Source organism: Hemiscyllium ocellatum, chromosome 11 (genome assembly GCF_020745735.1).
Source record: "Hemiscyllium ocellatum isolate sHemOce1 chromosome 11, sHemOce1.pat.X.cur, whole genome shotgun sequence".
Taxonomy (NCBI): Eukaryota; Metazoa; Chordata; class Chondrichthyes; order Orectolobiformes; family Hemiscylliidae; genus Hemiscyllium; species Hemiscyllium ocellatum.
The window spans coordinates 29,027,647-29,053,205 of NC_083411.1; the positions used below are offsets into that span (position 1 = coordinate 29,027,647).

Consider the following 25,559-nt stretch of genomic DNA (forward strand, 5'->3'; position numbering starts at 1 on the left):
TCCTTCCAGGTGTGAGAGGTTTACCTGCCTCTCTTCCAACCTAGTTTACTGCATCCAGTGCTTTTGATGTGGTCTTCTCTACATCAGAGGGACCAATCATAAACTTAGGGAATGGTGCACCCAGCATCTCAGCTGGGCCCGCAGGGGCTGACCGGACCTCCTATTTTAATTCCCCTTCCCACTCCTTTTCCGACATGACCATCCTTGGCTTCCTCCACTGCCACAATCAAACTGCAAATTGAAGGAACAACATCTCATTTTCCTGCTGGGCAGCCTACAGCCCGGAGGACTTAACACTAAATTCCTCAATTTCAAATAACCTCCCCTCTCATTCCCTGACTCCCTTCCACCTCTCCCAGCCATCAACCGGATTCATTCCTCCCACTGACCAACCCAGGTTGTACGCTCTGCCTGTCTTCACCTATTCCCACTTCACCACTCTGCCCCCACCACCCCCTTTAACTGCAGCTCCCCCTACACTCACCCCCAGTCCTGAAGGGTAACACCTGAAATGTCAACATCTCCGCCTCCTGATGCTGCCTGCTGTGTTCTTCCAGTCTCCTGCTTGTCTACGTACCCCTTCGTTAGCACCATCATAATTGTTATTACAGACAAAGACATTCAAAAACAATTTACATCAGTTTGATTAACTGTACACATCACAAGTTAACGCAAGAGTTTAACACAAAAATATTCAGTGTGATACAGTGTGCCAGAACTTCAATGGTCTGCTCCACATAGTGGGCAAGGTCAAAGTTTACAACCTGATTCTCACATGACAAGTATCTGCTATCAGCAATGCAAACATGAGGTGGTAGCTAGGTCCATTGTGGGAAAACTAACCATCAACCCTTCTGAGTGAGTCTCTTGTTCATCCATGCAACAGTTCTCAAGTTACAGTGTAAGGTATTTGAGAGCCGGTTGGCTCTGCTGTGCACAGTACAAGGCACAAAGGTTAATAGAATTGAACTGAAGCAGGATAAAAACAAACAAGAAGTCAAATTATTACCCACAGCTAACTGAAGTCTACTCATGAAACCAAAGCTGTATATGTAGAATTTTGTACATTGTACTGTAACTCACAGAACCACTACAGCTACTTCTTTGGCCCATGTGTTACCTTTATTCAGGCAGTCTCCAGAATACAAGACTGTGTCAAAACACACCTCACAAGTTATGCCTGTCCAGATACTCAAAGTTGTATCAAAAGTGCACTTTGTTATCAACATTCTCTTGAAGGATTCTGATGTTTCACATACAGCAAATTGATGTGCTGTACGGATCACAGCATTGACTTCAGTTCTGGAAATCAGTGCAGCACACTGACTTCAGAGGTCCACACAAAAGAGAAAAAAAAAGAGAATGCTATTTGTAACAGATTTCCGGTCAATAGCATATGTCGTGGAACACAGTATATCTTGTAAGTTTTCAAATCTCTCACTTTTTGTTCATAAAAATGTTGAACCCAATATATAAAATACGTATCTCTAATTGCCAGAATAACTTTCTGCTGCAGAAGTTTGAGCTCATGGTGCTATTACTAACACTGTGTTTGGCCCACTGATCACCAATAGAGTGTTCATACATCAGTGTGCAGGAAGGAGGGTTGAGGTGAGGATCTAACCTAGTTGGAGTTGAGGTGGAGTAAAATAAAAATTGAATTAATGAACACAAAATCTTAAAGTTCCTTCTAACTTTAACAGATTTTAAAACTTCATCTAACTTCTATATAAGTATGCATAATGTAAGTAGTTTGTGCAACAAAAAGGATTCAACAGCACCTGTTGTCAAGTCTAGCCTTGATCATGAGTTCTACTGCAAGCTACTTGCTGTGCTTAGCAAACATAAGAATTTAACAGTAATCATAACTTAATTCAACCCCCATTTTCTCTGGGGAAAAATAATACAATGCCTTCTTTAGAAATAAAATTATATCTTTAAAAAGCTGCCAGAATTAGAGCTTTTTTTTAAAAAAATCAATGTTTTGTCACATCAGAATGTTTTTAAACATTAAATCAATCATAAATAGTCAACTAAATTTACAGCAGTGTAAAATACAATAAAAAATTTACAAATCATATGATAGCACTGAAAATTACAAAAAAGCATTTGGACCAATTTTGTCATTTTCTTTCTTCCCACAATAGAGTACAATGATTTTGGAAGATAGTACATGGTAACAGGAAGAATGTTGTAAGGAACACCAATATCTCGTGGCCTCATGCTGTCAGCATACATTCACGTAACCAACTTGCATACCAAAAAAAAACCTTGCAGTACATCGGCTCTTCAGTTAAATCCTGTCCCACTGCCTCTGTGGGAAATGCTGCTGAGCACCAGCTTCCTTTAAGATGATAAGTAATTCCTACTTCAAATTTCTTAGTCCCTTGATTGGTAGAAAAGAATATAACCTGATTCAGAGTTTTTGGAGATGTCTGATGTTAACCCATAGAATTCTTCAATAGCCTGGGCATCTATTTTCTGAAATTGGAAAGGAACATTTAAGCTTAAAATTGAAGTGTTTACTATTAAGCCATGATCAAATTTATGTTCCAGTGTTACAAAAATGCAAAAATCAAATCAAAAATATTTCAGGAGAGGAATAAGGAAGGAGCTGGGTATGCAGAAACAATATACAATCATAACCATTCCAATTCAAAAAGATAGATGATATGTCAATTCAACATAAAGCACATCCTAGTCTTCACTGAAAAAGTAGATATCAAAAGCTACACAAAAAAAGAAATTTATTAATGCCTTTTTGATGGAAAATACACAGCATTTTAAGCAGGCTTAGGAGGAGCTACAAGTTCAGCATTATGACTACATTGCATTTAAAAAAAAAGTTTGAAATTACTAATTGTAAGATTTCTAACTTCATATATTGGAATATGAAAATAAAAATGCTTGAAATACCTGGTAACTATCAATGTCTGGGCATCTGGGAAAATTAACAGTGAAATTCACAACTAATCTTGGAGGAACAGGTTTGGGTGACATTCACAGCACAGAGTCAGATAAGTTAATTGTTGTTTTAAGTCTGTCCAAGAGAAGGGCTGTATTAGCGAGTATAGTGGGTTCTTTCTTGATTATATGTTTTTGGAGGTAAGTCTCTTGATTAAACTTAAAATATAAGCCATAACTATTAATTTAACTTGGTGCAGTGCTTTGTAGAGGAATAAGACGGTGTTATTTTCTGGGTCTGTAGATTGTGAAGGAGCAAAAATGGCCTTTGCAGTGATATATACTTCTTGTCAGATGTGGGAGTTTAAAGAGAGTTTAAGGGTTACTGCGGATTATATCTGCCATAAATGCTGTTGGATCGAGTGGATCAGTTGGAGAGACAGATAGAAGCGATGAGGAATTTGCAACAGCAACAGTATGTGATGGATAGGTTGTTATGGGAAGAAGGGAAAGTCTCAGATACAGTCACATAGATGGATTAACTCCAGGAAGAGATAGAGAGGTCGGCACCTAGGGCAGGAGTCTTTTGTGGATAAACCCATTTCAAACAGGTATGCTGTTTTGGAAAATGTAGGGGGTGATGGATTCTCAGGGGAACGCAGCACGAACAGCCAAGTTTCTGATAATGAGACTCGCTCTAATGCAACGAGGGGTACATTGGCTTCCAAAGAGATCAATTGTATTGGGGGATTTTGTAGTCAGAGGTACAGACAGACGTTTCTGTGGTCAGCAGAGAAAAAGCAGAATGGTGTGTTGTTTTCCTGGTGCCAGTATTAAGGATGGCTCAGAAAGTGTGCAGAATGTTCTCACGAGGGAGAGGGGCCAGCAAGAGGTCAGTGTCCACATTGGAACCAACAAAATAGGAAGGGAAAAGGTTGAGATTCTGAAGGAAGATTACAGAGAGTTAGGCAGAAATTTAAAAAGGAGGTCCTCAAGGGTAGTAATATCTGGATTACTCCCAGTGCTACGAGTTAGTGAGAATAGAGCAGATGAATGCATGGCTGAGGAGCTGGTGTATGGGAGAAGGATTCACAAGTGACCTGTACAAGGAGGATGGATTGCACCTAAATTGAAAGGGAACTAATATACTGGCAAGGAAATTTCCTAGAACTGCTTGGGAGGATTTAAACTATTAAGATGGGGAGGGGAGACCGGGAGATAGAGAGGAAAGAGATCAATCTGAGACTGGTACAGTTGAGAACAGAAGTCAGTCCAACAGTCAGGGCAAGCAGGGACATGGTTGGACTAATAAAGTAAACTGCATTTATTTCAATGCAAGGGGCCTAACAGAGATGGCAGATGATCTCAGGGCACGGTTAGGAACATGGGACTGGGATATCATAGCAATTACAGAAACATGGCTCAGGGATGGGCAGGACTGGCAGCTTAATGTTCCAGGATACAAATGCTACAAGAAGGATAGAAAAGGAGGCAAGAGAGGAGGGGGAGTGGCATTTTTGATAAGGGATAGCATTACAGCTCTGTTGAGGGAGGATATTCCCGGAAATACATCCAGGGAAGTTATTTGGGTGAAACTGAGAAATAAGATAGGGATGATCACCTTATTGGGATTGTATTATAGACCCCCCCCCAATAGTCAGAGGGAAATTGAGAAACAAACTTGTAAGGAGATCTCAGCTATTTGTAAGAATAATAGGGTAGTTATGGTAGGGGATTTTAGCTTTCCAAACATAGACTGGGACTGCCATAGTGTTAAAGGTTTAGATGGAGAGGAATTTCTTAAGTGCGTACAAGACAATTTTCTGATTCAATATGTGGATATATCTACTAGAAAAGGTGCAAAACTTGACCTACTCTTGGGAAATAAGGCAGAGTAGGTGACTGAGGTGTCAGTGGGAGAGCACTTTGGGGTCAGCGACCATAATTCTATTCGTTTTAAAATAGTGATGGAAAAGGATAGACCAGATCTAAAAGTTGAAGTTCTAAATTGGAGAAAGGCCAATTTTGACGGTATTAGGCAAGAACTTTCAAAAGCTGATTGGAGGCAGATGTTAGCAGGTAAAGGGATGGCTGGAAAATGGGAAGCTGTCAGAAATGAGATAACAAGAATCCAGAAGAAGTATAATCTGTTGGGGTGAAAGGGAAGGCTGGTAGGTATAGGGAATGCTGGATGACTAAAGAAATTGAGGGTTTGGTTAAGAAAAAGAAGGAAGCATATGTCAGGTATAGATAGGATAGATCGAGAGAATCTTATAAAGGAAGTAGGAGTATTCTTAAGAAGGAAATCAGGAGGGCAAAAAGGGGACATGAGATAGCTTGGGCAAATAGAATTAAGGAGAATCCAAAGGGTTTTCACAAATATATTAAGGACAAAAGGGTAACTAGGGAGAGAATAGGGCCTCACAAAGATCAGCAAGGTGTCCTTAATGTGGAGCCACAGAAAATGGGGGAGATACAAAACAAATATTTTGCAACAGTATTTACTGTGGAAAAGGATATGGAAGATATAGACTGTAGGGAAATAGATGGTGACATCTTGCAAAATGTCCAGATTACAGAGGAGGAAATGCTGGATGTCTTGAAACGGTTAAAGATGGATAAAATCCCCAGGACCTGATCAGGTGTACCCAAGAACTCTGTGGGAAGCTAGAGAAGTGATTGCTGGGCCTCTTGCTGAGATATTTGTTTCATCGATAGTCACAGGTGAGGTGCCGGAAGACTGGAGTTTGGCAAATGTGGTGCCACTGTTTAAGAAGGGCGGTAAATACAAGCCAGGGAACTATAGACCGGTGAGCCTGACCTCAGCGGTGGGCAAGTTGTTGGAGGGAATCCTGAGGGACAGGATGTACATGTATTTGGAAAGGCAAGGACTGATTAGGGATAGTCAACATGGCCTTGTGCATGGCAAGTAACAAAGAAGATTGATGAGAGCAGAGCAGAAGATGTGATCTATATGGACTTCAGTAAGGTGTTCGACAAGGTTCCCCATGGGAGACTGATTAGCAAGGTTAGATTTCATGGAATACAGGGAGAACTAGCCATTTGGATACAGAACTGGCTCAAAGGTAGAAGACAGAGGGTGGTGGTGGAGGGTTGTTTTTCAAACTGGAGGCCTGTGACCAGTGGAGTGCCACAAGGATCGGTGCTGGGTCCTCTACTTTTTGTCATTTACGTAAATGATTTGGATGCGAGCACAAGAGATACAGTTACTAAGTTGACAGATGACACCAAAATTGGAAGTGTAGTGGATAGCGAAGAGGGTTACCTCAGTTTACAACAGGATCTGAACCAAATGGGCCAATGGGCTGAGAAGTTGCAGATGGAGTTTAATTCAGATAAATGCTGAGTGGTGCACTTTGGGAAAGCAAATCTTAGCAGGAGTTATGCACTTAATGGTAAGGACCTAGGGAGTGTTGCTGAACAAAGAGACCTTGGAGTGCAGGTTCATAGCTCCTTGAAAGTGGAGTCGCAGGTAGATAGGATAATGAAGAAGGCAGTTGGAATGCTTTCCTTTATTGGTCAGAGTTTGAGTACAGGAGTTGGGAGGTCATGTTGCAGCTGTACAGGACATTGGTTAGGCCACCGTTGGAATTCTGGTCTCCTTCCTATCAGAAAGATGTTGTGAAATTTGATAAGGTTCAAAAAAGATTTACAAGGATGTTGCCAGGGTTGGAGGATTTGAGCTATAGGGAGAGGCTGAACAAGCTGGGGCTGTTTTCCCTGGAGTGTTGGAGGCTGAGGGGTGACCTTATAGAGGTTTTCAAAATTATGAGGGGCATGGATAGGATCGATAGACAAAGTCTTTTCCCTGGGGTCAGGGAGTCCAGAACTAGAGGGCATAGGTTTAGGGTGAGAGGGGAAAGATACAAAAAAGACCTAAGGGGCAACTTTTTCACACAGAGGGTAGTACGTGTATGGAATGAGCTGCCAGAAGATGTGGTGGAGGCTGGTACAATTGTAACATTTAAGAGGCATTTGGATTGGTATATGAACAGCAAGTATATGGACGTGTTGGGCTGAAAGGCCTGTTTTCACACTGTAGGGATTCCATGATTCTTTTCTATGATTTTAATTGACAAGTTAAGTGCCCGGGGTGGCATGGTGGCTCAGCGGTTAGTACTGCTGCCTCACAGCAACAGGGTTCAAGGTTCGATTCCAGCCTCTGGTGACTGTCTATGTGGAGTTTGCATATTTGCCCCATGTCTGTGAGGCTTCCTCCAGGGGCTCTGACTTCCTCTCAGTCCAAAGATGTGCAGGTCAGGTGAATTGGCCATGCTAAATTGTCCATAGTGTTAGGTGCATTAGTCAGAGGGAAATGGTCTGGGTGGGTTACTCTTCAGAGGGTCAGTGTGGACTTGTTGGGCTGAAGGGCCTGTTTCCACACTGTAGGGAATCTAATCTAAGTTCAGCACAGGGACCACTGCACAAACAATGTTGATTTTTATCCTCCAGGTAGAGCATCAAGCAGTTGTTATTTTTTTTTAAACAGAGCAGAAACTATACAACAGCTGCAAAATGACTTTTGAAGGTGGAAATTAATTGCTCCATTTTTGGATTTGCTTTGTGCAAGATTGTGACGGCAAAGAAAAATAAAAATGACTAAAAATTGTAAGCAGAGAATTACCTCCACAATATCGTCATCAAAGAGCAACCAGAAACCATGGCTCTTTACAATGGTGATATAATGTCCACGATTAGGACCACTAGAAGGAAAAGCATTACGTATTATTATTATTATTATTATTATTATTAATGAACCTAGTTGCACTAAATCAGATGACAAGTGGTGTAATGTTAGAAATGTATAACATGTCAAAGTGATGAATAAAGTTATTGTGAATTCATAAAAATGACTAAATGCAAAGCTTCAAAGTGCTGGTGATAACTACAGAATAGCTACAGACAGAAAGAGGACTTTTGGCTCATGAAGAGTCATGTGACTCAAAACATACCTCTGCTTTCTCTCCACAGATGCTGCCTGACTTGTTGAGTTTCACCAGCAATGTGTTTTTGGGTTTCAGATCTACAGCACTTGCAGTTTTATTTTTGTGAGCATCTTGGCTCTTTGCAAGAGAAATTTCACTAGCCCCACTCTCCAGTCCCTTCTTGCAGTACTGCAAACTTTTTCTTGAGGTGCTTTTCAAATTCCATTTTAAAAGCAACGATTGAATCTGTCTCCACCACACACTTAGTCCATGATTCTAAATCTAACCACTCGCTGTCAAAAAAATTTTTTCCTCAAGTCACCATTTTGTTTTTTTGTCACTTCCTTTAGATCTGTGGCCTCTGGTTCTTGACCCTCCTACCAATGGAGTAGTTCTTCTCCATTTATCCTCCTCATATTTCTGAATTTTTCCATCAATTTCTTCTGCTTTAAGAAGATCGATGCTGGCTTCTCTAGTCTATCCAAGAAATGGAATCCTTAATCTCTAGAACCATTCTAGCAAATGTTTTTAGCTGTCTTTCTAAAAGTCTTCACACTCTTCCTGAAGTGTTCTTATCAGAATTAGTGACAATATTTCAATTGAGGCCAAACCTGAGTTTTATTCAGGTTCATCACAACTTGCTTGGTCTTGCATGCCATTCTTCTACTTGGATAGCTTAGGAACCCATAAGCCTTTCTTAACCTGTCTGTCACCTTCAATGATTTGCACACATGCCGCTACCCACAACGCAGCTCCTGCACCCCCTTTGGAATTGTAGTATCTATTTATTGCCTCTCTTTGTTCTTGCCGTCAAAATATATCACTTCATTCTTCTCTGCATTGAATTTTGTCTTCCAGGTTTTGAGGATGGAAAATGAATGGATGTAGAATATGAAAGGAGGTACGCTTAAATGTGGTTGTGATTTGAGTGTTTGAAAAAAAAACACACTACTGAAGAAACCTTTTCAGGAAATCTTATCTGTTACTTGCTGCTAATGTCTACTCCCATCCTAACCTGTGATCCACACATGCACAGTCCTGTAGTAGAACCGGATGTGATCAGAAAAACAAAGTCTGGCTGATTGGGCAGCAAGGTGAAAAAACAATTATGCTCAAAGGTGGAAATATGTAGCAAAATCAATGAGTTACTTTCTTATAAGGAAGCAACTCACTGCCTCAAATTATTTAATTCACATTCAATCTTGAAGAATGTTCTCAACTCATCACAACATTCAATTTTTAATGATTATTTGTTGAAGATCCTGCAGTGGAACATGTACCATAAAATGAATTTTGGACAGTTTCAAATGGGCATAGGCTCAAAACACAAATTTCCTCAAATGCAATATATTTGTACAGCAAGGTTAAGGGTAAAGGTCAGGAGATTCAGAAGGAATGAGGAAAAAAAAACTTTTCCACTCAGCAGGTGAAGAAAATCTGGAATGAACTGTGTGGAAAGGTAGTGAAGGCTGGAAAATTTATAACCTTTACAAAGTATTTGGATGAGCACTTGAAATAGAACATTCAAGAATATGGGACAATTGCAGGAAATTGGGATTAGCGTGCCTTTAGCGGTAGTAATTATTGGTGCAGACTCGATGGCTGTGCGGTATGACTATGACATACAATGGAAGTCACTGATGAAGTAGCTAGAGATGGATCAGCTTAAGACACTATATTGAGGAAGTCTGCAGCAATGACGAGACAATTGAGCTCCAACAACCACCATTGCAACGTTTTAAAAAAATAAATTATAGTAGATGCTGGAAATTTGAACTAAAAACAGAAAATGCTGCAGAAACTCAGCTGACCTGACATCCACTGTGGAGAGATAAAGAGTTAACATTTTGAGTTTCATATGATTCTTCTTCAGAAATGTGGTTCTGAAGAATTCCCAAATAGATTTGAAACATGAACTCTCTTTCTCTCTCCACAGATGCTGCCAGACTTGTTGGGTTTCTCCTGCATGTTCTGTTTTTATTACAGGCATGCTCCTTTTCGGCGAGATTTGATTCCAACCATTGTAGGGCTCCCCCCTGATTTATACTGACATCAACTAAACCAAGGTTCCCTAACACCACACATAGTCAAAAGCTGACTTGATATTAACAGCATGTGACAATGCTGCTACTTTAGTAAGCTTACATTGTCCTTTGTTATTTTTTCAAGAGGGGTCATAAAGCAGAGGTTATGATACGTCTGGAAATATAGCTACTTGTAAACGCTTTAAAGTTTTTTTTTTAAAACACTTGTACAATGAAAGGGATGTGGCCAGTTCGCCTAATTCAGGGTTTTTTTCTGGTTCAGTCTTAGTAAGCAGTCTGTTTGAAACTGCTGGTCAAGTTTTAGCTAGGGACCCAAAGCCCCATACTGATCCTCTCTCTTCCGCAATTTCTCTCCTGTAAGAACCTGTGTTTGATTTTACCTTTTATTGCCAAGGGAGTGTTATGGGATGTTTCAGGAAATCGGAACAGGTCTTTGTTAAGTTGTGTTTTCATGTCAGTTGGGTTTTCAAATAGTTATTTTATTCTAAATTTGGTTTTCTTTTGTTTGTGTTTTGTTTAAAACTGAGTGATTTGACCAGCAACGCTGCTCGTAAGGTGAATTTTCACCTTACACTTGCTTAAAATAACAAGAGGTTCTGAGCTACCTTGAGGGGTCTGGCCTGGTCCATAACAAGCAGTCATAAGTCAACTTTGGCCACAGGCTGTAATGAGATCAGGAGACGAATATTATTGGCAGAATCGAAACTAACCAGGCTATTATTGTGGAAATGCCACTAGATAGGATTGCCAATGACACCCTTCATCACTCTTCTGGTGACGAAGAGAAGATCGATGGGACTGTAATTGCTCAGATGAATTTGTCCGGCTTTTTGTGGACAGGACATAATTGGGATAATTTCTACACTGTCAGATAGATACTAGAACAGCTTTATTTGTGACGCAGCTAGTTTTGGAGAACAGGCTTTCAAGTACTACAGGTTGTTATCAGCATCCACAGCCTTTGTCGCATCCAGTGTCTTTAACTGTTTCTTGATTTCATGTGGAGTGGATTGAATTGACTCAAGATTAGTATCTTTGATGTTGGAAACCTCAGGAAGAAGCCTAAATGGATCCCAATAATTCAGGCTGGTCTCTTGCTCTGATGTACTGGGCTCTCCTGTCAGTGAGGATAAGAATTTTTCTGCAGAGTTTTAAGCTGATCTGTTGACCATGGGATTTTATAGATCTGCCTATTGAATGCTGCTGCAGTTAATTTGCATGCCAATTTTCTGGTGTTGTAGCTTCATGAGGTTGATACTTTTTTTTTTAGGTACCCCTGGTGCTGCTTCTGACACTTTCCCCATTCAAATCAGAAATAGATGAAAATGTTTATGCAGGAAAAACAATGTTGAACTCCTGAATACTTCAGCAGTATTGCAATGCTTACTTACCATATGCTATTTAAGGCTGCTGCTTATCATCTTTAATAATGATCTTGTATAGACAACTTAGCAACTTCTCACTAATAACTTGATAATTGGATTCTAACAATTGTGCAAGTCCTGTGCCCCCCTTTGTCTTGTCACTTCATTAAGCCGACAACCAAGAAATGAGTCTCTCTGCTTTGTGTCTGGCTATCTGAAAATGCACTAACTTTTCTTAATTAGGAAATATGGGATATCAATCCAGGTGCTTGTTTCTGCCATTAGCCAACTGAAGAGATGACTATGAGAAAGCTGTACTAATTTGGGAATAAATGCTACTTTAATCACCTCACTGCAGTCTACATACTTGGAATTTTGTTGCAAGAATTCAACTCTAACGATGCAAGATTGGATCACAAATTAATCTAGCAAATATCTATACTGACTAAATAACGTAAATGTAAATGAGTAGAATTCACCCAGTACATTACTTCCATTTACATGCTCATATACTTGCTTGACAATGCAGGTTAAGTATGACCCAAAAAACAGAAATTGCTGGGAAACCTCAGCAACCCCATGGAGAGAAATCAGAATTAATATTTGGGGTCCGGTGACCCTTGCTCAGAACAATTGGAGAGAGAAGCAGAATTTCTTCAAGGTGGGCATGCCTACAAGAGATGTAGCAGTGAGTTTAATACGAAATAAAAACCGGAAGAACTGCAGATGCTGTAATCCAAATTGATTTACAGCATCCACATTTATTTTGGTTTTTATTCAGATTAAAGTAGGAAATGTTTTACTACAATAAAAAGAATATTCAATGTCAAAATAGAATGTGAATAAAACCATATCAGATAATTACAACAGTTTTACAAAAGAGATAGTGGGACAGACCCAAGCAGTTAATTACCTGCCACAGTGAACAACCACAGCTACAAGATCATACATTCGGTCTGGATTAGTGGCATCCCCTGATGTGTTAAAGAGTCTCAACTCCAGGGGAAAAACCACCCTGTAAGAGAGTTTAGTATATCTATGGAGCTGATCCATGTACTTGAATCTTTTCAAATGCAAAGCAAGAATCATTGGAAGTTTCTTCACCCTCATTCTGCAAAGAATGGAAAAAATAAGATCATGTTGTCATTTTGCACATTTTAATTTGCAGCATAAGTGAATTTAAAAGTTCAAAATTTGCTTTGCTAGTAATTATATTTTAACAAAAATCATAACTTTGACTCTGCCAATCTAGTCCCAAAGCTTTCATAATCAGGTTGAAATAATTTCAGGTACCATGGACATGACACAGTAAACAGACGTATAAACTTTAAAGGAAGAAAGTAAGGCACAGTTAGGATTTATCTACAATATGTTCAGAAAATTTATTTATCACTTTTCTTCAAGTAGCTTTATCATTAGTAAGCCATTTACTTTATTGTTTAGAAAATTAAAGTGTTCACCTCTTTTGTGCTTCCTGCTTACTGCGACACTGCTCACAGTAGTATTTATATTCACTGCAGAGCGTCTCAGTGTTACTAAATCCTCTGCAGAATAAACAAAATTACTTATTAACAGAGGTACACTTTGGATACATCAAAAAAGTTCTGAAAATTATGAAACACTCTTAAATGAAATTAATAAGAAATGCTGTTACTACTTTGAAACAAAGAGTCTGACTGTATGATTGGCTGCTGTCATTGTTTTACACGTACCCCGTTTTGTTATATCTTTTCCCCAAAAATCTAGATGAATTACAAATCTTGTATAATATGCCAGGTAGTGAGTGCTGGCAAATTATTTGAATTCAAGAGAAATCATAGCTGAGCTCAATCCTCACCTAGACTGTCAGTAACATTCATGTGCACTTCTAACCTAAATAACTTTTAAGATAAACTTCACTTCTTCATATCTCCAATCTGTTTCACTGAAGATTCATTTTTGTTTTTGAAAAAGGAGTATCCAAGATCCTTACTATGAATCACATTCAGTTTGAATATAATTGCAAAGGTATTTCAGCAAATCAGGTTATAGAGTCTTGGTGATATCAAGCTTAAGATTTGAAAGCCCACATAATGTTGGAGATGGAAAGAGTGAAGGAAATAACAAGTTCCACAGTTTTCAACTACTGTAAAGAGAATTAATTTGCATGAATAGAATGATACAAGTCTTGGCGTCAACACAATATGGGGTGTAAGGTGTAGGATTGCATACTTAAAAGTGCAAAAGATTAAAAAAAGCAAAACTCAATGTAGCAATGATGTTATGAAGTTGAAGGCATGTAGTGTACCTTTAAGAGAGTGAATGCTGTTCTGAACTGAAAGCTTACAAGCATCTATTTATTTGACTAGATGGAAGCCCCAGAGTGTACTGGAAAAGTGAAGATATGTAACATTTGGCTGTGAAATGGATACCGAGTTGGTTGCTGTTTTGACAACAATTCAAATTTAACCAGTTTAAATTATACCCCAGGATACTAAAACCCAATCGAGTTTGAATTTATTGTTTTGCCAACATCAGCCCAATGAGGAGATCCAATGTTCGGAGTATAAAAATGTGGGCATTTTGAAAATTGGAGAGAGCGCAACTGCTATCAGGACAGATCCAAGAAATTAATAAACACTCGCTATTAGAAAGTATCGTTTTATATGAAACATACCCACAGTAAAAAGAAAGGTGACCCAGAGAATTCAGCAGCCGGAAGAGCAAAGTCACAGAAGATTACAGCGGCTGTTTGGTTTTGAAATTAACTTGATGTAATTTTAATAAGTGTCCTGTTGGAACAGCATATTGTTATTGAGTTGGAGGCAGGGGATAAGCAGTTAAGAAAAAGGGGGCTTAGAGTTGTGAATAGTTGTTTAATGCTCACTTTTAGAGTTTTAAAAAAACATAGTATTCTCTTTCAATAGTGGAATTTGGAAGTTCTCAGGTTACGGGGCGAGGTTACGGTTTCTGGGTGTTTGGTTTATTTAACAGAGGGGTTCACTGCCATGTTGTAACAGTTTGGGGACTCAGTTCTGAGATTTGGATAGATTTGGACAGGTTGAGACAGATCCAGTCTGAGATTTGGACAGATTTGGTGTACAAAAGGTCCCATTAGGTTTAAACATCCTAGATCTTTAAATGAAACTTCCTAAATTTGCCAAGAAAGTTTAGAAAGACAGAGGAAGGGCATACTTTTAGAATTAGCAAATAGGTTAGAATTGGATTTAACCAGGGACAAAAGGAAAGGTGAAATTGTAATGAAATTGGTCAAGCACTTGGGTATATCAAAGAAACAGACAAGTGCGGTAGAGTTAGAAAAATTGACATTGCAATTGAGGCAAATGGAGTTAGAAGATAAAGAAAGGAAAAGAAGAGTCAAGTGAGGAGAGAGAAAAAAAAAGCAAGAGAAGGTTTTTAGCTGAGCAAACAGAGAGAAAAAAGAGAAAGGGAGAGAAAATTTGAACCTCAGAAGTTGGAAATTTGTCAGGAAAGTTTGTTAACAGAATGGAAATGATGCGAGAAGATAATGATACATTAAAACGTTGCCACATTTTGATGAGAATGATGTCAAAGCTTTATTTCATTTGAAAAATTGGCTAAGCAGATGGAGTGGCCAGAGAACTTGTGGGTAATGCTAGTTCAGACTAAGCTGGTGGGCAGAGCTAGTGAGGTACTTGCAGCACTGTTAGATGAGGGGTCAAGAGATTATGCAAATGTCAAACTACTCTGACATGCTTATGAATTAAGTGTATAGTCATCGGTTCAGAAACAAAAGAGGAACCAGATCAAATTTATGTTGAGTGCAAAAGAATTAAACATTGTAATTTTGATAATTGGATGCAGGCCTTAAAAATAGATAAGAGCTATGAGGCTCTAAGACAGATTATTCTGCTGGAGTTTAAAAACTCACTTCCAGAGATGATAAGAATACCTGTGGATGAACAGAAAGTTCATGAAGTGAGAAGAATGGTAGAGATGACAGATGAATGTGTGTTGTCGCACAAGGTGAAATTTCATCCTGCGAGGAGCAGAATTTGGGAGAAGGGGAGATTCTTCACAACAAAACAGAGTAGAGTACACTGGTAATGGTTTCCCCATAGGTGAAAAAGGAAACCGAGGAGGTTGGAAAGATGAAAGGCCTCAGATGTTTTCACTGTAATAGAGTGGGACACATAAAATTACAGTGCTGGTGGTTTAAGGAGGGCACTGGGAAAAGATGTTTTCACTGCCAGAAGGTGGAACACACAAGATCTCAGTGCTGGTCATTGAAGAAAGGCACTGTGGGAAAAGATGTGGTAAAGAAGCATAGCCAGTGGGTTTAATGAAACCAGTAAAGGAAACTCCAAGAAAACTCGAGGAACTGCAGGACAGTGCAGGCAGAGGCTGGATATTGAGTTAGTGCCTGATCTCTATAAAGACTTCACCTCTGAAGTATAGGGGGAAAAAGGGAAAGAAGCTACAATTTTGAGAGATACGGGAGCTAATCAGTCTCTAATAGTAAGAAATGAATGTGTTTGCACTCTTTCTTACATGTTACCCGAGACAGTGGTTATTTGTGGAACAGATGAACAGAAATTTAACATTCCCCTGTGTAAGGTCAGGTTGGATAGCCAAATAAAGACTGAGGAAATAACAGTGAGAGTGATTGACAGAGTGTCAGTTCCAGGAATGCGCTTTGTTCCTGGGAACAATTTAGCAGGATCGAAGGTGGGAATGACACCCCCTATTGTGGAGAAGCCAAAGGAAGACCAGGGAACTGAGGAAATAAAAGAAAAATACTCTGGAATTTTTCCAGACTGTGTGGTAACAAGATCCCACTATCAAAGGTCACAGCAAGAAGCAAAAACTAAAGAGATAGATGAAGGATGTGAGGTTCAGTTAGGTGACACATGATGTAATGCTGCAGGAAAAACCTCAAAAGGTAGAAGGTCAGGCAGAAGTGTCTAGTCATAGAGATGTACAGCACAGAAACAGACCCTTTGGTCCAACTTGTCCATGTCAAACAAATATCCTAGCCTAAACTAGTCCCAATTGCCAGCACTTGGCCCATATCCCTCTAAACCCTTCCTACTCACATACCCATCCAGACGCTTTTTAAATACTGCAATTGTACCACTACTTCCTCTGGCAGCTCATTCCATACACGCACCACCCTCTGCACGAAAAAATTGCTCCTTAGGTATATTTTATACCTTTCACCTCTCACCCTAAACTTATGCCCTCTAGTTCTGGACTCCTCCACCCCAAAGACTTTCATGCATGTTGTGATTTATTGCATATGTCCCCTCCCTAAAACTGAAAGTGGGAATCAATACTTGCTAACCATAATGGATGCATCTACCAGATTTTCAGAGGCAATTCCATTCTGGAGTATTAAGGCAAAAAGGGTAGAGGAGTAGTCAGTAGCTTTCTTTACTCGGTACGGGCTATCCAGAGAGTTTCAGTCAGATCAAGGATCTAATTCTACTGCTAGGCTATTTAAGGAAGTCGTGGATAGCTTAGGGCATACTGCAGTTTAAATCAAGTGCATACTATCCTCGATCCCAGAGAGCTTTGGAAAGATAGTATCAGACCTGGAGACCATGTCAAGAGTGTATTGTTACGATTACCCAAATGATTGGGATGAAGGTATCCCATTCATTTTGTTTGCCATTAGGGATATCCCAAACGAATCGAGTAAGGTTGAGTTAACATTCGGACATGAAGTGAGAAGACCTTTGAAATTAATTAAAGAGAAACTGATAGAACCGAATCGGAGATCTCACAGGATGATGTATCTAAAGTGAGGGACAGATTAAATCAGGTAGGTGAATTAGCTAAATAGCACCTGAAGAGGGCACAGCCGAGAACGAAGCAGGTGGCAGATAAAAACTCTAAAATTTGGACATCTTCCCGTGAGGATGATGTATTAGCATTGTTACCAGTAGTAGGAGATCCCTTCAAAGCCAGGTTTAATGGTTCCTATCAAATTGAGAGAACGTTAAGTCAGGTAAACTATCTGGGAAAAAATGCCGAATGGAAAAAAGCTTTATCGGGTATATCATGTGAATATGTTGAAACCTTACCATAATAGAGGCAGGGATCTGGAGAAACAGGTGTTACTTACTGCCCCACAGATTGAGGAATCCAATCCAGATGTCATGGAGTTTGATTTGCCTCAAAATGTGTTAAGTAATGAGGAAATCCTTGAGGAATGGGAGAAGTTAGTGAACACTGTCTCAGGAGCAAAGAACACAGTTGAAAGGTTTGTTGCAGCAGTATGAGGACATACACAGAAAAAGATGGGGAGAACTAATGCTATTTTGCATGAGGTAGAAGTAGGGAAAGCTGTTCTGATAAAACAACACCCCTATTGACCTCTCTAAAAGCCACACAGGTCCAGAAGGAAGTGGTTATGATGCTCAATGAAGATACTGAGTCAGAGTTGAGTTGAGTGTAGTTCATCCATGATGTTGATTCCCAAATTTTGAGTGGACTATTGGACGGATAATGCCATAACAAAAATTGGACTCCTATCCAATACCAAGATTGGAGGATTATATCGAGAAAGTAGGTCAAGCCACTTACATCACAAAGTTGGTTACTGGCAGGTACCTTTATCAGAGAAAGCAAAAGACGTTTCTGCGTTTGTAACCCCAAATGGGTTATATCAATTCAAGTTGATGCCTTTTGGAATGAAGAATGCACAAGCCACATTCCGAAGACTCAAGAAAAGAGTTGTGACCAGATTAACAAATTGTGCGGTTTATCTAGATAATGTGGTGATCTTTCGCGAGTCATGGAAAGATCACATGGTACAGCTGGTAGAGATCTTTGAACGATTAAAAGAAGCAAAACTGATGAGAAGCTTAAACAAAACAGAATTCGCGAAGGCAGAGGTAACGTTCTTGGGACATAACATTGGTCATGGAAAGTTGACACCAAGGAACATGAAGACGAAAGTCATAAGAGACATTTCCACCACCATCCTCCAAGAAAGAGGTGCTTCGATTTTTGGGATTAAGTGGATTCTACCAGAAGTTGATTCCAAACTTCAGAAGCATGGTGGCACCACTAATAGATTTACTAAAGAAGAACACAAAATTTCAGTGGACAGAACAATCCCAGGAGTCATCCAAGAATTTAAAAGCAATATTAACCACTGCACCAGTTTTAGCTACATCAAATGTTTTGAAACCCTTCAAAGATGCAATCAATGCTAGTGATATAGGCACTGGAGCTGTACTGTTTCAGGAAGATCATGATGGAATTGAATGGCCATTTGGCTATTTTGCAAAGGAACTCAACAACCCACACCAGAGAAAATACTCTACCATCGAAAAAGAATTATTGAGTTTGATACTGGCCTGACAACTGTTTAATGTTTATGTGACAAACAATGTGTCGAAGACAGTTGTGTACAAGGACCACAATCCTTTTACATTCTTGGAAAGATTTAAAGACAAAAATATGAGACTATTTTGTTGGAACCTCATGTTACAGACTTGTAATTTACAAATTGTACATGTTGTGGGCCATAACAATCTGATAGCAAGTGCATTATCGTAGATTTAAAGAAAGTGTAGATAAGATTAAGACAGCTTCTAATATTATATATATGTGCGTAGAAACTAATATGAAAAGTATAACTTAGATTAATGACCTAGGTTTGTTCATTATGAAGGGATTAATAATTGGAAAAAAAAAGCCATCTTTCCATTATGATGGATCATTTTTTTCTTAAGGGGGGAGGTGTTATGTGGTTGAAGGCGTGTACTGTACCTTCGAGAGACAGTGAATGCTGTTTTGAACTGAGAGCTTACAAGCACCTATGTATATGACGAGATGGCAGACCCAGCGTGTAGTGAAAATTGAAAATATGTAACATTTGGATGTGAAATGGATACCAGAGTTGGTTGCTGTTTTGACAACAATTTGAATTTAACCAGTTAAATTATGCCCCAGGATATTAAAACCCAACCGAGATTGGATTTATTGTTTTGCCAACATCCAACCAATGAGATGATCCCATGTTGAGTGTATAAAAATGCGGGCACTTTGAAAACTGGAGAGAGGGTAACTGCCATCAGGACAGATTCAAGAAATTAGGAAACTCTCACTATTAGAAAGAACCTTTTCACATGAAACATACTCCGAGTTAAAAGAAAGAAGGCGACCCAGAGAACTCAGCAGCCAGAAGAGTGAAGTCAAAGAAGATGACAGTGGCTATGTGGTTTTGAAATTAAGTTGATGTAATTTTAATAAGTGTCTTATTGGAACAGCATATTGTTATAGAGTTGGAGGCAGGTAATAAGCAGCTAAGAGGAAGAGGGGCTTAGAGTTGTGAATAGTTGTTGTTTAATGTTCACCTTAAGAGTTAAAAAATATAAGATGTTATTTTCCTTAAATAGTGGAATTTAGGAGTTCTGTCACTCACATTTTAACAGATTATGAAGCAAGCTGAGCTTCTCTGGGTGTTTAGTTTAATTAACAGAGGGGTTCACTGCCGTGTCGTAACAATGACCATGTACATAAAAGGCTAAAACAGCAAAAGTTCTTGAAGTGAGAAAAACTGCCTTCCTATATATTGCAATAGCATTTCAAATCTTGGACAGACCTGTCCTCTCCAGAGAATTGGAGTCTTGAAGAGAAAAGGAAGATCTCGTATAAAAACTTAAAATGAAAGTTTGGCAAATCCAGAGTCAACAAAAGAAGAATATGGGATAGAGCCTAAAACAGTGATCTTAAGTTATACTGTGACTTTGAACTGAACTAATTTAAGGACGAGAGATACTGCAACAGTTCAGCATTCAGGAAGGATGAGACTAATCGAGTTAAGGACTGTCTTCAGCCAAACCTATCTTGTAAGTTGCTAATTGCAACTATACGATATATATAGTCTCAAAAGGGTTGAATAAAGCAGTATTTTCAATGCTCCTTCAAAAGGGCATGGAGAATTTTACAACTGAACAGCAAAAGAATAATAGGTATGTACAATCCGAGACCTGTTGTGAAGTCATTAGCAAAAACGATTCATAGAATGGGACAATAGGTGGAGATGGTGTGATGGAAGAACAATAACACTTCTGACTGTTCCTGCAACGTAGGAAAAACCTAACTGCGGGCTTTATAACACTGGTAGAACAATTATGATTCAAAAGAAAGATGGAAACTTTACTCCACCCTTAAGTGCAACACCTGAATCAGATGCGTGTGACACAGACAGTGAATGCAATAAGTGGCAAAGCAATTCGTTACCGAGCAGTGACAGTGCTCACCTCAAATACAAAGTTCAAGTCTGCTACTCCCTGCCCCCCAAAAACTTCTGCAATTTTCATTCCCAGTTTTCTGCAGGCAACAGGAATGGCAAAGAATGAAAATATAGAAATAATTTTGAGGGCAAACTGATTTACAACAGGTAACAAATATTTTTAGGCAGTTTAGAATTTTGATGAATCACACAAAGATTACTGAAGGGATGGAAAGACACTAGGGAACTTCAGTTTAATTGAAACTGAATTGCCATCACCTCAGTAAGAAAAAGCTTACCTGATGTTGCTATCACAGGTATGCACCCAGCAGTGGAAAAACACTGAAAATGTCCTGTTCCCTAAAGTAAAATTAGATAAAGTAGCATTTACTTTGAAAAATTAAAACTCTGGAAATATTTTTGACACAATTACCTCTCCTTACAAAGAAACAAAGGTGAAATATTATGACCACACCTTCAGTAGGGTTTATTTTTCCACAGATGAGCACATACCATAAATGCCTTCATAGGTAAGCTTCCCATGACAATCATGGCAATGTTCCAGTTTCAGCTGAGACTTTCCCATAGGCTCAGTAAAGGTTAGCACACATTGCGCAAGTTAGAGAGATAGGGTCAATTGTACACTCTGTGGAAGACGTGGGTGGACCACAAGATCACTCTCATTCAATACTTTCATGTTCACTTTCCAGTGCCTAATAAATGTGCACTTTAAAATTTTATATTTAGAGTACTCATCTAACATGGTTACTTAACGATATTTTCTGAAATGCTTAGCCATTCCTCAAAGGAGCTTTGAAAATGAAAAATTTAAATTATCTTCCCTTGCCCAAAACATGTTTGTTTAGGACCAGCTAAATATCTTATACCCTGCAAACTCAGGAGTGAAAAAATACCTTTCTAAAATATAATAAGTAGCACTAAATGTACTCACAAAGAATAAAATTAAACTTTGCACTTAACACTAAGCCCTAATTAACGTTTGTAAAGTAATTTGCTTCTGGTCCTGTGTTTCTTTACATTCAATTCCATAAACTGTAACACAGCGTTCACAATGCAGATAAACAGCCAAATTGAACAGCACATCTTCGATCCTGCATCCCACAGGTTTAAAAGTTTTCAAACTACATATATTTTTTGAATTTTGGAGTTATTTGTTCATTGTGGCCTCATTTCATACCAGTCAAATCAAGTAATCTGTTGATTATATTGACACATTAAAAATTAAAACCGAACAAATCAAACAGTATATATTGCACCAAGTATAATTGGTATTGTGCAACGGTATTGGCACTTATTCATCAGCCAAACAGCCATTCGTCACCTTAAATTTGGACAGCAAAGCTAAGCTGAGTCCTAGCTTCTTTTTCAGATGTTAACACGTAGAAATATTGATCACTGGATATCAATTGAGAATGGTTGTTATATTTTATCTTTCATCTGAGATGAACCTATAAAACCCCAACCATATTTCAGCTTAATCAACACTGACCTTTTGCAAAATCCTCTGACTTCTATAATGTTGTACCACTTAAATGATGATTAAACTCACTAAAGAGGTGATCAGTTGGTTTATGGTTATACATGATGCTGAAAATCTTTCTAAATACGTTAGACTGATGCACGATTTCAGAAAATCTGTCCATTAAAATAACTGTTTAGATGTCATGCACAAACTTTATTATTTGCACTTTACAAATAATAAAACCTAGCAAATGCATTTTTAATAAAACTGTTAGATCACTATCCTCATGTAAAAGGAGGCTGAAGGCTTTATTTGAAGGCTGAAAATCTCAGGACCTGGCAGCAAAACTCTGCTGGTAGGAACTGGCACACAAATTGATTGAAAAGATGAATTTCACTGAATAGCTATTACGTATAGCAATCAAGGACTCAAGTACACTGGGGCCCCACTGGGATTATTGCAGGCAGTAAGATACATCTTGCTATTTAAGCAATTTGGCACATTGCATGGGAGATATGTTTGTGGGGGATTAGAGGAGAGTCAAGAAAGGAAAGTGGAAAGTGCAGTAAGGATGGGGGATCAATGGGAGGGGTGACAGATTGTTATTTCCAACTTAAACCAGTTTTAGAAGAAAACTCCACTCTGAATGAAGGGACTGAAATCAAGGATGGTTTGGATGGGGTGAGGAAGTCGAATGGGGAGGAAGTGGGTGGTGGTGGTGGTGGGGGGGGGGTGGCGGGAAGAAAAGGGGTGTGAACTAGATGGGAAAATTTTTTTTCAACAGAAGAATACCCAATGTAAAGTTGACTATACGTTTGTATCATGGGACTGTGCAACTTCACAATTTAGAAGCAGTGACCCCAAGACTATGTGGTACAAACTGAGTATAACAAATTCATAAAAGGACTAAGCAAGCATTGCAAGACTGTCAGAGAAATTCAGAGACTTGAGCTTCAATCCAACCAGGCAATGAAAGATACATACATCAGTGTACTCCCAGTTATTGTAACCACCTAGAAGAACTATAATATATAAATGATGTATACTTTCATGCGTAACTTCTGAATTGTTCTCAGTTTTATTAGATATTCATTAAGCAAGAAAGGTTCCCCAGTTTTTATTTACACCTTTACATTAAATGGAAATTATTCTGTTCATTAACAGGACAATTATCCTTAACATGTAATTCAATTCTTTTGGATAAAAATCAGCAAAATTATCAAAGCAAAGATCCCAAGACATCCAATTTTCACTAAGAATAGTTACCTAATGAAATCACTTCTGCGATGCATAACCTCAATGCCTGCTACACAGGGCTTTTCTTGTTTAAAACAAAATAAAATAGATCTAGTAACACAAATCAGATTAAATTTAGTATCAATTGGAGCCCATGTCATCTTTAAAGCATAAAAGTGAGCCATTATATTCACATGGTGGTGAATGTATTGATCAGACGCCAATGGAAGCAGAGGAAATGAGTACCAACATCAATTTCAAACGAATGAGACAAACTATAAAAACTTGTATTTATGTAGAATTTTTCACCACCATGATATATTCCAAAGTACTTCTCAGCCAATTCAGCACTTTTGATAATGAGTCACTATTATAATGTATGCAAATATTGCTATCAACTTTGGCATAACAAAGATTCCATAAATAAGAGAAATTACTACCACAAGATAATTTGTTTCATTTATCTTAGTTAAGGAATACATATTGACCAGGATACTGGAAAACATAATTCTTCTTTCAAAAAAATGGCATGGTATCTTCTGTGCTCTTCTGGAGGATTTTGGGGCCTGACTTTAATAACCCTTTATGAGGGTATCCCCAATAATGGTAACACAAAGATCTTCACTGTTAAATTTGAGAATTCCTGGACAGGTTTCTCACAGGAGGCTCCTATCCAAATATTCTGTGCAGGAGATATCTAAAAGTAATTCTTTGAAGAGGTGACAAGTAGGTTAGACCAGGGAAACCCAGTGGATGTGGTCTATCTAGACTTTCAAAAGGCCTATGATAAGGCGCTACACGGGAGACTGCTGAGCATGGTGAGGGCCCATGGTGTTCGAGGTGAGCAGCTGGGATGGATTGAGGATTGGCTGTCTAACAGAAGGCAGAGAGTTGGGATAAAAGGTTCCTTTTCGGAACGGCAGCCGGTGACAAGCGGTGTCCCGCAGGGTTCTGTGTTGGGGCCACAGCTATTCGCATTATATATTAATGATTTGGATGAGGAGACTGGGGGCATTCTAGCAAAGTTTGCAGATGATATGAAGTTAGGTGGACAGGCAGGTAGTACTGAGGAAGTGGGGAGACTACAGAAGGATCTAGACAGTTTGGTAGAGTGGTCCAGGAAATGGCTGATGGAATTCAACGTGAGCAAGTGCGAGGTCTTGCACTTTGGCAAAAAGAATAAAAGCATAGACGACTTTCTAAATGGTGAGAAAATTCGTAAAGCCAAAGTACAAAGGGATCTGGGAGTGCTAGTCGAGGATTCTCTAAAGGTAAATATGCAGGTTGAGTCCATGATTAAGAAAGCAAATGCAATGTTGTCACTTAACAAGATGGTTGGAATATAAAAGCAGAGATGTGCTACTGAGACTTTATAAAGCTCTGGTTAGGCCCCATTTGGAGTACTGTGTCCAGTTTTGGTCCCCACACCTCAGGAAGGACATACTGGCACTGGAACGTGTCCAGCGGAGATTCACACGGATGATCCCTGGAATGGTAGGCCTAACAAATGAGGAATGGCTGAGGATCCTGGGATTGTATTCATTGGAGTTTAGAAGATTAAGGGGAGATTTAATAGAGACGTACAAGATAATACATGGCTTAGAAAGGGTGGACGCTAGGAAATTGTTTCCATTAGGCGAGGAGACTAGGAACCATGGACACAGCCTTAGAATTAGAGGGGGTAAATTCAGAACAGAAATGCTGAAACATTTCTTCAGCCAGAGAGTGGTGGGCCTGTGGAATTCATTGTCGCAGAGTGCAGTGGAGGCCGGGACGCTAAATGTCTTCAAGGCAGAGATTGATAGATTCTTGTTGTCGAGGAATTAAGGGCTAAGGGGAGAACGCTGGTAAGTGGAGTTGAAATGCCCATCAGCCATGATTGAATGGTGGAGTGGACTCGATGGGCCGAATGGCCTTACTTCCACCCCTATGTCTTATGGTAAGTGGGTAATCTTTAAATCTGATCAGAATCAGAAAAAGACATTGTGATCCTGTTTCAAATATCCAGGTGTCTATCATCTTTGATGGTATGACTAAGTAGTAAGAAATGGCAATCACAAATTTAATTTTGTAATGGATGTATATCCTCTAAAATTCACAACTTCCATCCCTGCTTAAGCTGGAGGAATTTCTACCCTTAAATGGTGTGCTGAACATGTGGATTCCCAGAAAATGTAACCATTTGTGTCAATATATAGTTATTTTGCAAAAATAAAGAGTTGGATGAACGTACGTTTACAGGATTTGAGGGTTATGGGAAAATAAATAGTACTATTCAATACTAATTCTATACTTTGCTATCCGTCTACAAGTATGCTTAAACTATTTGAGAAGATTGCTGCTTTGTCACATTGTGCATTAGTTCACACG

General features: G+C 39.0%; 1 protein-coding gene across 2 annotated transcripts in view; it reads right to left on the reverse strand.

Moving 5' to 3' along the window:
- Window positions 1–2,005: 2,005 nt before the first annotated feature.
- The window catches only part of LOC132820152 (ubiquitin carboxyl-terminal hydrolase 12-B), a 55,482-nt gene continuing 31,928 nt past the window's right edge, over window positions 2,006–25,559 (reverse strand). For both annotated transcript variants that reach the window (XM_060832099.1, XM_060832100.1), the window contains exons 6-9: window positions 12,720–12,803; window positions 12,173–12,370; window positions 7,550–7,628; window positions 2,006–2,481 (exon numbers count right to left, since the gene is read on the reverse strand). In XM_060832099.1, the coding sequence (XP_060688082.1) occupies window positions 2,380–2,481; window positions 7,550–7,628; window positions 12,173–12,370; window positions 12,720–12,803 (463 nt within the window). In that variant the 3' untranslated portion in view covers window positions 2,006–2,379. The remainder of the gene's footprint in view (window positions 2,482–7,549; window positions 7,629–12,172; window positions 12,371–12,719; window positions 12,804–25,559) is intronic.